Consider the following 15,721-nt stretch of genomic DNA (forward strand, 5'->3'; position numbering starts at 1 on the left):
TTTTTTTTTTTTTTTTAAATTGCCAGAATGCTGGGGCCGGGTGGGGCAGTGATCAGGGGACTCGTGGGTCAGGCGGGAGATGGGGCTAGGTGGGGCAGCAGGTCAGGGCAGCGATCAGAGAGGCAGCAATCAGGGTGGGGCTGGGGGAGCAGGCAGGCCTGGTGGGGGTAGGCAAGCAGCATGCTTCAGCACCGGGGTGAGGGAGAGCCACAGAGATGCTCTGGCTGGCTACCAAAAAGTCTCTGTGGAGGACCAAGCCTCCAGTTGTCTTAGGGCCCAGTCAAGGACCATGCCCTGCCCTTCTTTCTTCCCCTGCTGTTTTTTTTCCACCCCGGATATCCAGGGGTAAAATTTTGCCCCCCCATGCTACAAACATTTTTCATTCCCGCACATGCCTCTTGCAGCACCTCAAAGGGCTTTGAGACGCTGCAAGATGCACATGTGAGTTTATGTGGATGCGCCCAGTAAGGTGAGGGACCTCTAGTGTTCTCCTTTCTTCAAATAAGATCTAACAATAGAGTAAAAATTTTAAAATGTACTTTAAGACACATGGCTCAATTCAACCCTTGATAGGAGAAAATAGGGTAAACTGTTCAGCCTCTAAACCTGGGCCATCTGGTAGAAAAGTTATAAGTATACATGCCACAGTGAGCCATCCAGGCAAATGTCACGCTCTCAAAGGATCAATAAAGCTTAACACTTAACTCAAAGAAAGCAACGTTGAGTTAAGAAATGTAAAATTCACACCTAAAAACTAGACATTATTACTACAAATATCCTTTTTTATTATTTAGCATAATGTAGTAATAACTTTTTGTGCTTTAAGTGCATGGAATAATGAAAAGATATAAAGGAAAGGGAAAGAGAGGAAAAAATGCAAATATTTATTTAACTTAAATAGATTAGTATTAAGGTCTATTATGTATGCTGGAATTATAGCATATATTATTCAGAAAAATGTATCATATTTCAGTTTAAAAATTTCACGAAAAACAGCACTACTGGTACCAAGAAATTTCTCTCTATATCTGAACACATTTTAATTTCTCAAAGAGCTATTTAAAAAGAGCTACCTTGTAACACAAATTACCCAAAGAGTTACCTAAGAACTTTGTCTGCCTCGTAACACGAGCATTTGAATATTCCCCCTCATACCTGTAGTGAATGATTCAGGGTTTTATACAAGAGAATTATAAAAATTAAAATCCCTCCTTTGTATATCTCCACACAAGCTACTAGATGTCAAATGTGAATACTGGTTATCAGTATGAAAAAGTAAATGACAATTCATATGGAAATTATAAAAACACACAGATATGGGTCCAATAAAAACAATTTAGGTTATAGAGCCAAATCCTGAACCTAAATAAAATCAAAATATTAAGCTTAGCCTATTGCAAAAACTAATACAAAGTGTATTGTGTTAGCTATTTATTCTAATAGCTACCAATCTCAGTAGTACCAGAGGGCACCTATACATGAGCGCGGAAGCTGCTAGATTTAAAATGAATAGTCTGCTGGAGCGTGGCAATTGCCATGCTCCAGCAGCCTGCTGCATCTCTTGTATCAGCATTCCTGTGCTTAAAAATGACAGTGGGGGCGTTTGAACTAAAGGTCGTTGAACAAGCACCCCTGCTGCCATTTTTAGGCACAGGGAGACTGATACAAAAGATGTGGCAGCGCTTTAATTAGAGCAGCTCTCAGAGCTGCTCTAATTAAAGCACTGCCTGCACACCCCAGGAGCACACGTATAAGTGCCCAGAGTGTCCGATTCTACTGATGTTACACCATCCTAGCCAGAGGCGACCCAAGCAGGGTGCAGGGCCTGGGGCAAATCAGCCTGTGCAGGGCCCTGCCCCCAGACATGAGGAAGCCGGTGACGGATTCGGCAGCAAGGGGGTACAGTACAGGAGCAGCCAGAGGTGCCGGATTCAGCAGTAGGGGAGTGGGGAGGAGAGAGGTAGTGCGCCAAGTGCCTGGACATGAAGCTGGGGGCAGCGCAGAGTTGCTGTAGCTGCTCTGCAGGGCTCCCCAAAGCACAGGGCCTGGGGTGATTGCCCCTATTCACACCCCCCAGGGACAGCCCTGATACTAGCTATAAACTTTTATACAACTCAATGTTGTACTACCTGCATTTTAAAAATCGCACTGAATATTGGAATTCTATTATCCAATACATTGCTCTATTACAACTCAAGTCATACAGTAAAACCTGTTTACAGTGAACTGTATGATTTTCAAATTATAACGATAAAGTAATGCCTCAATTTCCTTCAAAGCATTTCAGTTGCTTTTTTACTTTTCTCAGAGGCATTTTACTACGGTTTTTATTATTTCTATGGCAGGCGTAAGGTGATTTTGCCTCTTGTGGGTACAATGTCCGTTCAGCACAGAAATTGAACAGCTAACTTTCCAGAAATATCTGCACCCAACTACTGTCTAGTGTCTGTTATCCAATCTCTAGCAGGGAAATTAATGCGCCATTCCACCACATGGTATGATTGTACATTATAACATTATACAGGGTCTTCATAAAGTCCCTGTGCACAACCTAAGTTATTAAAGTTTAAAAGTGTACAAGGACTGTATGAAGACCCTGTATAAAGGAATGTTATGCCATTCCACAATCATATGAAAATAAAATTTTGCTCATTATATTTTCTCCAGTTCTGGTGGCTTTTACCAATAATGCTTATTATATGGTCAACGGGTAGCCAATTCTTTTATACTTTTTAGGCTATACATTTGAAATAAAGGGGTCAGTGATAAAAGCAGCTGCTAGACTAGATTTAAAAATTTTTGCTGGTCTTCTCATAGCTGGCAAAAATTCTCTATATCTACAAGGAAATACATTTGGGATGACTTCACAGTTTTGCTATGCATCTTTATTTCCCTCCTCTTGCAATATAAACCACTAAACCACATTTCAGAGTTCTTTGCATCAATAAGGATTCATATGACTGTTACAAGCTTTAAAACTAACTTTCAGTTATTTATGATAATCTTCCATATACCACAATATTATATAAAAACTAAGTATCAAACTCACTGCAGTGTATTTGGAGTATTAGCGCACAGTCCTCTGGCTTGCCTTGGAGAACTCTGTTTGCCAACAAAGAAACTATTTTCTCTAAACAATTTCAAAAATGTTGAAAAAAATAATTTTACATGAACTGGTATTGAATAAACGATAGCGTTACCTCTGTTTTATTTCAGAATGTACTTACTAGTCTAGAAAATACAAGGGGAAGAAATCAAGCTAAAGAAAATTGTGAAGATTAATTACAGATGTCAGCCTAATCGGAGTGGGAAATATGCTCCTATGGGCTAGTTAAGGGAAATATTTATTTTTAACAAATAGGGAGTGCTGCTGCTTTTCTACAACAGCTTGTTACAAGACAGACTTCACAAAGTTGTTAGTCTTTGGACTGGAAAGTATGATGCTGCAAAAACTTATACAAATGTTTAGGTGATGCTGATGCTGCAAATTTTATACAAAACATTATGCTGCAAAAACTTATACAAATGTTTAGGTTTATTCAGTCTGAACAGTCGCATTAAGTAAATGGAGTCATCTACACAGTGTAAAACCTTAAAGAGGTACTAAGGTCTTTGCAGGATTAGGGTCTTAGAATGGACCAAATTGTAAAATACTTGTATCATCAAGCATACAGAGATTACAGAGATCGTCTCCAGTATCGCTGTAATACATTTATAACTTTCCAATTCTGGAACCAATGCAATGGTTGGCACTTGTAATGTGTACTTTAGTTTTAAAACACTTCTAACAGAAGATGAAATGCTTCAAAATTAAAAAAAAAAGCATTTATATAAAAATGTTTCCAAGGTTCAGTTTCCTTCTATTTTTCTACCAGAGAGAGACTGGAAATGTAAAGAGAAAATGCTGGTCTTCATCTGAAAAGTACTTGTTGCTTCAATATTCTTTGTACACATCAGTGATATCATTTATATCAGTTTTAAAAGTTATAAATCAATGGTATTCTCTATCAGTTAACCTGATTTCTGTTGCCTAGGTTGAAACACAAATGACTCATTCAGACAGTCATGGCAGGAGTGATAACCATCAAAAAAAACCCACTTTAAGTGCCTATCTACACAGGGAAGTTATAGCAGAAAAAGCTACAGTATGAATGGTGAATATACTTATTCTATGCCACACATCCACACTGCACAGCACAATATGATGTAGCTCTAAATCAAAGTAGCTCAGTTAATGGAAACAGTATCATTGCATCCAAAGGGTAAATTATTCTGGGCAGAGCACCAAGCTAATATGGCTGTACTACTGCCAAAGAGGGAGTTCTCTTACAGAAGCCCTGCAAGGCCAAAGAAAAGAGACCTTATTGACTTCACTTTTCAATTCCTTGAATTGTTTTTTCCTTCTTCCTATATCTTGAATAAAAGATTTTCCAGTAGTGATTGACTGCCATCTGCACTGTTTAAGGTTTTTGTACTCAAAATGTTAAATCAGTTCAACAGCGACTGGATCACACTAGCACAGGGGTGTCCAACCTTTTTGAATGTGGGGCCAGATTGTGAACTTTTTATCACCTAGTGGGCTGGCGAGCCATATTCAAAGACCTCACAGGAACCAGTGTCACATCACCCCGCCGAAATGAAAGTACAGTGTTTACTTTCGTTTCCCGTCGCAGCACCTCGGGCCTCAGAAACAGGCTTGGAGGGCCGCATGGCTGTCCATGGGCCACATGTTGGACAAGCCTGCACTAGCACTTCCAAGACCATTTATTCCATCCGAACTAAAGTAACAATGTTCTGAGGCCACCCGGTGCTTGAAGTCCTGAGGTATGGAAAATGTGTCCTAAACCAAGCCATCCTTCTCACAGAGTAAAGAATGATTCTTCATACCCTTCCTACTTGCAGCAAAATCAACTGCTAAGGCTCCCCAACAGCTGGATGATTTTCATCTGTAAAGATCATTTTATTTGCAAAACTCATAGCCTGCCTGCTCTACCAATCCTTTTCCCATGCTGATGCAGCTTGCATAACTACAAGCTGACTGAATGGCTGAATTGATCTTCATCACACCTCTTGGCAGTTAAATTACAGCTTTAGTTCACAAAGCAATGGCATCTTGGAGAAAGCGAAAGAGAGGAACCACCTCTACCAAAGCCTTTGTTTCTTACTGTGCATCAAAACTTATTAATGAGCATTTAGACATCAAAAACCAGTTAAAAGGTGCATACTTCCACTATTTTCAACAATCTCTTATGTTATGTTGGTCCCAAGGCTACCCAGCCAAGTGCGGGAAACAAGGCTGCCAGAGTGGCAGGCAGAAAATCTATTGTAAACAAAGTAAAACTACACTTGCATTGGCATTAGCAGACACAACAGAAAGTAACTGAGGATTCATACATGCAGATTCACCACATTCACATCTCTCACACCTTGTACTGCAAATTTCTAGAAACTGGTTATTACACTTTTTATAGCAAAAAAAAAAAAGCCAAATTTCACATTCATAGTATTCATAGCTATTAAAATTAATAAGGATTATTAGTAAATAATAATTCTTCCTATGGCTATGTTTTTATTAAAACATAGCACACAGAGTTCTGTACTTATTTTTGAGACCTCTGAACTTCAAGCTCAGTTAGGAAGGGAGGATAAAACTTTAAAAGAAAAATTACATCCAAGGTCTCTTTTCCAGCTCTCTTAACCAAACCCTAACTTACTGGTAAGAGATATTTAAAAATGATGGCCACTATACAATTACCAGAGTGGCTCTGTGGTACTCCGTGCAGCAGCAATGTAACTGAAGACTGGAGAGAGCGGAGCCTTGGCCAAGTGTGAGGTCTTGAACCAGTAGGGCAGAACATCTTTATATCTACACTTGTAATCAGTGAAGAAAGGAAGAAACTGCAAATAACTGGCAGTTAAATGCAATCTTAATCTATCTCGCTGCAAACTGTAAATAAGAGCTAATAAAAGTAATGTAGAATCCCTATAAATACCAATTCCATTATTCTTAGTTTTTAAAACACTAGAATTCATTAATAGTCAACAGATGTCTTCTGAACAGCACTGAAATTAAAAGGGTCAGCTATAAAAATTTTAGAATTAGCTTTGGAATGCAAAATTTTGCTAGTTCTGTTCTTCCAAGCCACATTTTAAACATTCCATAATAAATCTATCCTTAAACTTCTTAAGTAGTAATGCGTGACTTTTCCTGGATTTACTAAGCATGTTTAAATATTTTTAGAAGAGATGATCAGTGAAGAAAGTAGTTAGCTCTCCAACAAACCAGCAGTCACAAGCACATTCTTTCTTCAACCTGTGGCTTTAGCCAAACATAAAGGCATGCCTGCTGTGAGAACTACTTCTCTGCTATGTCCTAGAAGAACAACGCAAAGGTACAGCATGGCAATGACAAGGGCAGTAGCAGGTATCTGGCATGAAAGGTCATGAAACATAAAGAGAAGAAAGGGCAGCAACAGAATGGGATGGAAGCAGCATAGAAGCCCAAGGAGGAGTAGAGAGAGAGAGAGCTAGTAAAAGGGAAGAAGGAAAGAGAGGAAACATTTTTTTAAATCTATTTTTAACATCTCTGCTTAATAAAAGTTTAAAATCAAAAGCATTACCCTGCCATCCCAGCAGCTGGAATTTCAAAGGATTATTCACTACAGCCATCCTTCCTTTGTTCCCCGTCCCCCGTTTGTCCTTTTAGTGACAACAATTCTCATTTGTGTGCAGAAAGAACTACAAATATGAAGTGCTACCTGGTAGGCAAAGAATATTGTATGTCTCTGCTTTAACAGCTATGTATTTCCTTCCAGTAAACACTGAATACCACAAGTCTTATTGGCAATATGCTTATTTGTACTCATTAAATAACGCTCAACTATTCTAATATTTACATGACATATTGCCATACTCTATATCACACTACCAACAGTTATCTTCTCTAGCCAGTCTGAGATGACACCAATCCTTACTGATAAGAAACAGCTAAATGCTTATTTACCGCATCCAACTGAAAAAGATGGTACAGGATTCTATTTCTTGCTATGGAATTGTCATATATTGCATCTCAAAAGAAGTAAAGTTTTCTGTTCTTCTTTAAGAAATGATGGCTGTAGCTCTGACTGAAATGCAAAATAAACCAAGGAAGGAAGATCATTTGAATATAGGTGCTGAATGCAGCTAGCTGTGACATTACAAGCTGAAAGTAAAGGTTTAGTTGTGCTTTGAAATTACTTTTGTTCAAAATGGTAAAAAGGCTGCACACCACTGGAGACTGGCTTGTGCAGACTGTTTCAGAACAGAGAATTTCAAGAATCCTTTGGCCTCTGATATACAACTCCTTTTATTTAACATTGTCTAATTGAAGACATCTGTAAGTGGTGCCACACAAAATTTAATTCAAGCTTCAAAATGTCAATAAAAAGTGTCTGTAAGAAAGAATACTGGTATAACCTAGTAGGGAAGTGTACATCAGCATCTATGTAGCCATACAAAATTAGGAATATAATGGAAATCTGCTGCCTGACTTGATGAGGTGATAAAAGGCCTTTTCCTATAAAGTGAAATGAGCTCTATTAGTCTTCAGCTTACAGGAATGTAAAGGAGGTCAACTCAACAGAGAAAAGTAACAATGTCTCCACACATGGCTTCATTCAAACTGCAACATATCAAATTACTTGTGTAATTACAATGACCTGACAATTTCATTACAGTCACGTGGTAGTTAACTCTTTAGGACCAACAACAAAGACAGTACCACATTTTTTCTTCGGACACTGTGAACTAGAAATGAACTGATTCCATATCTTGGCCTAAGCCATCAACTCCAAATAAAATAAAGAAAAAAAAGGAACAACAAAATTAAATGATTTTATTCATTATTTTTCACACACAATAAAATACATTTTAATGCAAGCTACATTTTAGCATATATTTTTCTGCAAAATTTTCTTGAGATAGAATTTACTGTTTGATCGTTTCTAGTAAACTTTCTACTTAACAAAAAAAATTCAGGGAATGACATCAAATGTATAATCAACTTCCTCCATACACCCCAACTCATCCATTATTCATTCCTTCTCTCTCTCTCTCAGCCACAGCTAGCTGTGTGCAGATACTGCAGCCAACAAAAACAGCAAGATACACCTTCAAAATTAGCGATCATATAGGATTATAAGCATAGGAGTAAAATTCAGATCGTAGAGCTCTTAAGGCCCAATAAGATGGTACACCTCAACTTTAAACAAAATGAATCTTGAAAGAGTTAAAAAATTAAATAAAATCATATTGCAGGGACCTAACAATGGATGAAGGTAAGCAGAGTAAGATGGGAGAGATTACCACATCTCTGCAAAGGCAACAGAGGCAGTGACTAATTTACTTTTTATACCCCCTAAAAAACAAAAAAACAAAAACCCTGTTTCACAGTTCTAGTAAGCCTTGGAGGGAGGAAGGGAAGGAACATAGAGGACTCTGGGATACTGGGTGTCCTCAAAACCGGCGAGAAACAAACAGCTGTTCAACTTCATGCAGAAGGGGAAAAGTTCTTCATGTTTAAAAGAGCTATAAATTTCTTGCAGAACAGCCATTTTTCTTCTGCAAGAAAGCCCTCGGATGGCTATGTGCTGTCTTTCCGGCTTTTCTCCTGGCACAAAATGTAATGCCAGTACATGGCCTGAATCAGAATTAGTTCAAAGGACAATAAACCACAACCGATAAACATTAAATCAATCTCTTTAAAACAACATGTACACATTCCCTCATTGCTAATTGGCCGAAGAGGCAGCGGCTCCATCCCTCATTGGCCGAGGGGGCTGGTGCCCCCCGCCCAAGAGTATGTCCTATATTCTGGGGATGGGTCAGTGGCCACGCGAACACTAATGTATGCGTATTGTACATTTTTTTTACAGAAGGTAGGAGAAACAAAAAGATGCACCAGTCCAGTATTAAGTACTTCTGATATTTTAGACTTAATATTAAATTCTTACCTCAAGTGGAGAGTCACAGAGGAATCTTGTGAACTGCATCGGTCAGAAGGGTTTGCCAGAAGCACAGTCCAAAAGAATGATCGAAACAAACAGAATACACAAAACAAAGAAACAATAAATTTGCATACAATCATTATTATTTGCATGTATTATTTTTCAATTACTAATAGTCTATGCAAACTCTATGACTATTAGATCTTTTAAAGCCTATAAGCAAAAATAAATTAGTTCAATTAATTACTTCGTTTTTTCTAAAAACATACTATACTTCTTGCTTCCTAGGTCTGAAAAACATAAACTATAAATTAATTTTACAGGCCCATACTAGGAGGAACTGAAAAAGCTACATAAGATTATGTACCCATAACACAAAACTTGCTTCCGAGTTATTTGTATCCTAAATTTACACTCCACACAAGTTCGAAGTCTCTGCTCTCCCTTCCCTCCCCTCCCTTGCTTCATCTCTCTCCAAGCTCCTCAGTTGTGGAATGGCATTTCCTATGACTCCACTGGCATTTTTCCCGTCACCAGAGCTGGGGATGTTATCTGCTGGGAGATTGGTTACTTATAAGTATAACATCACAGATAAGTGTGCCAACTTAATTCCATGAAATGCCAACATCCTGGAAGTGCAAGCAAGAGCCTTCCTTCAACATATATTGAAGTATTATAAATAATCTACAGGAGAAATTCAAAACAGCAATTCTGATTTTGCTCAGGGTAGTAAAATACTAGAAAAATGTAATTATGTAACTTACCTAAAAACTATTCATTTGTAAATACAAGCATGATTTTTATTATGTGGAGGTTGCCAATATTTTAAAAAGTACAACAAAATGTCTGTTATGTCCAAATTATGTCTTTAAAAAAGTACGTATTTCTTTTATTTGTTTTTTTAACAGCTATTAGATGCTGCCAAGTTTGATTCACTCCCTAATGAACTTATTTCAATTTATATATGCTATGGAGGAATTCTTCGTTAAAAGAGATGTATGTAAGTAGTCATCTGATAGATCATTTGCTGCAGACATTTCTTTGCTTGCAACAACTGAGTAAAATAGGCACTAAAAACAAAAACAAATGTTGCCCATATTGCCAAAATGCAAAATACCCCAACACAGCTGACTTCAGAACCAATATATGTCTACTAAATATTAACTTTCTCTTGCTTATGGAAGTCCACATTCATTCACCAGAACTACTATAAAACAGATCATTTAAAAATTGACTCCAGCTCCTGGAAACGGCATGGATCTGCAATATATTAACTGAAGAATCAATGGAGTAGTACCAACTGAGCAGTAAGTCATAACCTAGTATTTAGATATATTAAAAAAGACTGATTCTAAAATAAATGACAAAATTAATCAAGAGCATGAGAGAAGTCAAATTTAAGGTTTTTCCTAGCCCACTATTTTTAAGTTCTCTTTCAAATACACAGTAATATCTAGTTGAGCTAAAAGTGAATGGTAAATATTTGGACGTTCTTTATGGAATAAAAAGGAATTTCTACAAGCAGCTGCAGAGGACAAGGCATCTTGTGTGTTTTCTATAATTAGCCCTTTCAGATTTACTCACAACTAAGGTGTTTGATACCCTGAGTACCTTTGAGTTTTATTACAGGAGCATAGGAAAATGAATGGCTGTAATATTCTAATTCCATTGATCATTCCTCAAAAAAGTAAATATTTTAAATTTTCAAAAGAGTTAGTCAAGTGAGGCACACTAATTATAATGCAAGAAGAGATTTATAAATTCCTACATTGCTTGTCTATCTTTTATGACTTCAGTATCAATCATTATGGCCAATCATTTTAGAATATTCTGGCACCAGAAAAAAAAATAAACCATGTGTTACTAATTTTGGTGTCAAAAGACGCCCAATAGCTCTTAATCTGTAACTCTAGCTTTATAGTGCAAGTTATACCCTATGGGTGAGTAAACTGAGCCAATGATACTTTTCATACAGTTTTAGTGATTCTCAAGTCCCTGCTGTGCAAGTCCTTTGTTTTTACTATAATAAAAAGATTTTTTAAAATCAAAGTCTTAAAAGTTTACATAACCATAACTTCCATTTGCCAGAGTGTATGTTGTTGCAGCTTTCTATAAGGTTTGTCAGAAATGCACTCTCACTGCAACTGCTACCCAATAGTTTAGTAAAGTCAACTTCCAACAGAATATTGAAAAAAAGGAAATAGCCTTCCAGCTGGAAAGAAACAATAATCTGGAACCATTTCACAATCTTCTGAGAAAGTATTTCAGGTCTTCTACTTGATCTAATCACTTTTATTTTTTTCTCCATTTATGCTTGTTACCATTCATCTGCCTAAGAGTACATTTCCTAGTTTAATTTTCTGGGCATTTCACTTAAGAAAATGAAAGTTCTTACAAAAGCAAGGAACAAATTATTGCAGAGAGACCTACAGTTCTCGTATTCTAAAACGCTGAACTCCACATTTATAATGTCAAAAATCAACAAAACAACTGCTCATTATAATCCAGGAACATAAGCCACAGTAAGTAAATTTAAAGGAGTTTAGTTTCTGGACTACTAGGATACTTTTTAGATTGGCTTTCCTTATTTGCTTCATATGATACTCAGTTAATAGAAATTAACTATATAGGACACAAATACAACGAAGAATTAAACTTCCCCCATCGTTATGTTTCATCAGCAAAAAAGAACATCACAAGAGATGTGCCCAGTGTAGATATTTCAGCATACAACACAAACTCCCTTTCAATATATTTTACTAAGAATATACCTAAAAATAAACAGCACCATGAACTGTAATCAGTGTACACAAAAGTGATGGTATGATTGTGTTGTGTTTTGGCACCAGTAGGACTCGTGAGCAATAGAAAAGGTATTAGATTTTAACTCAAGAACATCATCTCCTCTTCAGTTACACAGAAAGTGTAATCAAACTGGCAGAACTGGTAGCTCTGCAAAAACCCAATTGGAAGAAACGGTCTAATGCAGTGATTCTCAACCAGACTGCCACAGCACCCTAGTATGCACTAAGATCCTCTTAAAGGTGCCACAGCATGCTGCAAAATATTAGTGCCATTTGGTTTGCAAACACCTACACATGAATCATAAGATGCTCAGATATTTCAAACCCACTGGGCACATCCGCACATGTCACTATGGCACAGTGGTTACTGCATATTTATTTAGTACCTATATAAACAAGTACTAAATAAATGTGCAGTAACTGGAGCTACAGCGCAGCAGTGCCGGTGAATGCCTTTTAAGTGATGTTACTGCACAGCAGCCTAAAACTACTGTTCTGTAGCGTCTTGGTATGGTTTTTGCCACTATGCTACTACTGCGCAGTCAGTATCTTCTGCAGACGCACCCAACAGTGTCAAAAACATTCTGCCCTGCTGTGATCTTTCAGAGGTCTTTGCACCATAAGACCGCAAGCTAACAGTTGACATTTTCCCAAGAGTGCTTTGAGTTTAACAAGGTTGAGAACAACTGCAATTCAAAATTGATTTTCATGTCTCACAAAACAATTGTGTACACATTTATAATGCACTGCTATAAACTGCGATATAAATATGGACCGAGACGACAGCCACTTATTGAAAGAAACTACCTAGCATGAAAGTATTTCTGGACATGCTTTGATCAATATACACTACTAATTTTATTCCCAAACCAAGTAATTTTTGGTCTTTTTTAAAAGTAAGAACACACACTTACGAATTCAATGCCATGTTTATCCTTGAATAAAGAAGCTCCTTAAGGGCCTGGTGAATTTATATCAATCCATTTGGAGTCCTGTATCTATAGGATTTTAGTTTGATCCATACCGGCCTCATGGGAAGACACTCTTTGCATTATTTTTTTTTCTTTTGTTATTTTTGGTACCAACAATGTTTTAATAACAGAAAGTTCTACACTGTTTAAAAACTACATGGAATCTTAAGTACACTGGCAAGAACTTTTTACAAATCCATCAAATTTAGAGGTGCCATACAGCTGGATAACAGCGGAGGAAAAAAGTGAACAAGGCAGCTACAAACTTGTGGTGCCAATCTCAATAATACACAAAGTCCTAGAACAAATTTTGAAGAAAAAGATAATTACAGTTGTGGAAGTAAGTGGAAAATGAGACAAAATGCAACACGGATTTGCCAAAAACATATCATTCTAATTTACCCTGATCTCATTTTTTTTGCTAATTATTTTTGTTTTAGAAAACCACCGTTAAGTCTATCAGAACCCCAAAAACAATTTGTTGAAGTGTTATATGAGAAATTCTACATTTAACTGGAGAAGATGAGGATTAGTAGAACCTATAGTTGGATAAGGAAACAAAAACAGACTGTGTGAAGAAAAAAAAAAGGAACCGTGTAGCTGGATAAAAGTTGCTAGCAGAGCTTTTCAGAGACCAGTCTTATTTGATATTGATAAAAGTAGGAACTTTTTCTGTTAGGTCAAAGTTGGGAGGGATCAGCAGCATGGAATATCATATAACAAACAATTATATGACTGAAAACTGGCATAACAGAAAAGGGTTAGAAGTGAATAGTACAAACGGCAAGATCGCATGTTTAGGAATTAATATAAATTTCTGCTGCATGCTAGGATCTAACTGGAAACAAACAGATGAGAAAATCTCTTAACTACCGACGGATGTTGCATAAGCACCTATGTGACACCTTGTGAAAAGACAAGAACGTGTATCAAGTTCTTAGCCACCAGATGACTAAACTTCTAGAATAGCCTTCCAATAGGACTAATGGGAAAGATAACCTAACTAGACTTTAGATGGACCTTGATAAATTTATGAATGCCAATCTGACATGGCTGCCAGCAGTAGCAAGGGAGAGGCCTTGACAACCCAAGAGGTTCTTAAATGTCTTGTTCCTCGTCACATAGCCAGCATTCGTTCATTTGGTTCTTGGGACATTGTTTCACTGACCTGTGGTTTTACAGCTCAAACAGACAAACAACTACATTTGAAAATGCAGCAAAGTACCATTTCGAAGTCAAAAAAGAGCACAAATGATCCTGATCAGCATCACTGTAAAATAATAAATTCCCACAACCGCACTGCCATTACATTCAGGGGATTTCACACCTGGATGAAAACTCAACTTGACAGAAAAAAAAGCTACCATATCAGAATTTCAAATCCACGATAGAATAACCAAAATTGCTAAGGTTTTTATTTGGTCAGTTTTTCCTTAAAACTGTTTAATATCTCTCAGCCTTGTGGTCAATGATCCAAAAGGATGGATCTCAGTAAATCAATGTTCAGAATAGGACTCGAATGTGCTGGGAAAGGGTTCAATGCTTAGTTAAAATACAAACTTCTTGTATAACCCTAGGTAAGTTACTTTATTTCCTCCATGCCTCAGGTCCCCATGGGTAAGTTATTTCCATCTCTCATAGAGCTGTCACAATTATTATTGGGTAAAAAGATACTACAGTGATGTGGGCTCTCTAAATAACTAGAGAAACCAGTTTGCATATTGATAATTCCAAGTTTTTGTTCTGTTTTGTTTTTGTACAGAGAAGATCAGACACATGGTTGGAAATTTATAAGGATACAGAACAGCAGATTCACAGCCCCAAAGGTAGCAGTTAAAAAATCAAGTGCTGACAATGTATAACAGTTGACGGTTCTGTCACCAGACGGAATAACAAAGAAATTGAAAAACTAACATTGTAACATGAAAGTATCAATATGGGAAGTACACTTATGAATAGGCCAGAAAGTTAAAAAAATTGCCTTAATAACTAAGAGAGTTTTAACCAGTCTCACACTGAATGCTCAGGAGAAAAAAAAATGGGAAGCTAATGCATAGATAATCTTACGCCTTGACACCTACAGTCTGCATCATTTTTTAAATTGTTTTCTTGCATACAAGTAGATATATGGTTACTAAAGAGCAGAATAGTTCCCTTAATGTTCACTGCATTTCAACTTTTTTTTTTTTTAAATTAGTTCAACTGTCTTTCCAGGGAGGTAATGAAAATAAAGGGGGGTAGGGGGTGGGAAAGGGAAGGAAACCTATTAATGACTACATCAGTAACATTTTTGCACCTTTTTGAACAGTGAATCTTTGTATGCCATTAAATTATTTCTTCCAAGACTAATATTTAACTAAGCGCACGGTAAAGAAGTTGTCCAGTTACCTTTGCAGTGGAAACTGAGGGACATACTATTTTTTATACAAGCTTGTCATTATAAAATACTCCAAATAACTGAAATGAAATACTTGCTTCAGTAGGTCTAAATGGCTATAAAACTGTTCAGTCTTGCTCTTTGTGAAAACTACTGCTGAAGTTTTATGATCATGTATGGAAATGTTTTCTAACTTATGTAGCCACCACACAGTTTGTTTTGGTTACTCTGCAGCTGCAAATGTTTCCTAAAGACAGACTAACGAAGTCCTAAAGCCTAAAAGTTGCACTGAAAACAGCATGTGGCACAGACAAAAATAACCACACTGATAATGGCAAATATGAAGGAAAAAGGGACAAAAAATAATTGCATATAAAAAAGAAAATTAATGCAAGTATTTTTGAATTATAGTAAAAGATTCACAGCTATCTTAAAGATGGACTCACTGGGAGCACTCACACATGCAAGCATGTGCGCTTGCAGCAGCTCAAATAGAAGCAGCGCAAATTTGAGCTGTGGCTTTTTGCCTCAGCGCACGTGCTCGGACATGCACTTTATTGTGGAGCAAATTGTGACACGTGGGGC

At 37.1% G+C, this 15,721-nt stretch overlaps 1 protein-coding gene across 2 annotated transcripts in view; it reads right to left on the bottom strand.

Annotated features, from left to right (window-relative positions):
* ATE1 (arginyltransferase 1) overlaps positions 1-15,721 on the bottom strand; it is a 215,528-nt gene that overhangs the window by 146,593 nt on the left and 53,214 nt on the right. For both annotated transcript variants that reach the window (XM_019502934.1, XM_019502933.1), the window contains one exon: positions 8,991-9,023. In XM_019502934.1, coding sequence (XP_019358479.1) covers positions 8,991-9,023 — 33 coding nt within the window. The remainder of the gene's footprint in view (positions 1-8,990; positions 9,024-15,721) is intronic.

The sequence above is a fragment of the Gavialis gangeticus genome, unplaced genomic scaffold, assembly GCF_001723915.1.
Source record: "Gavialis gangeticus isolate Ggan-Ray unplaced genomic scaffold, GavGan_comp1, whole genome shotgun sequence".
Taxonomy (NCBI): Eukaryota; Metazoa; Chordata; order Crocodylia; family Gavialidae; genus Gavialis; species Gavialis gangeticus.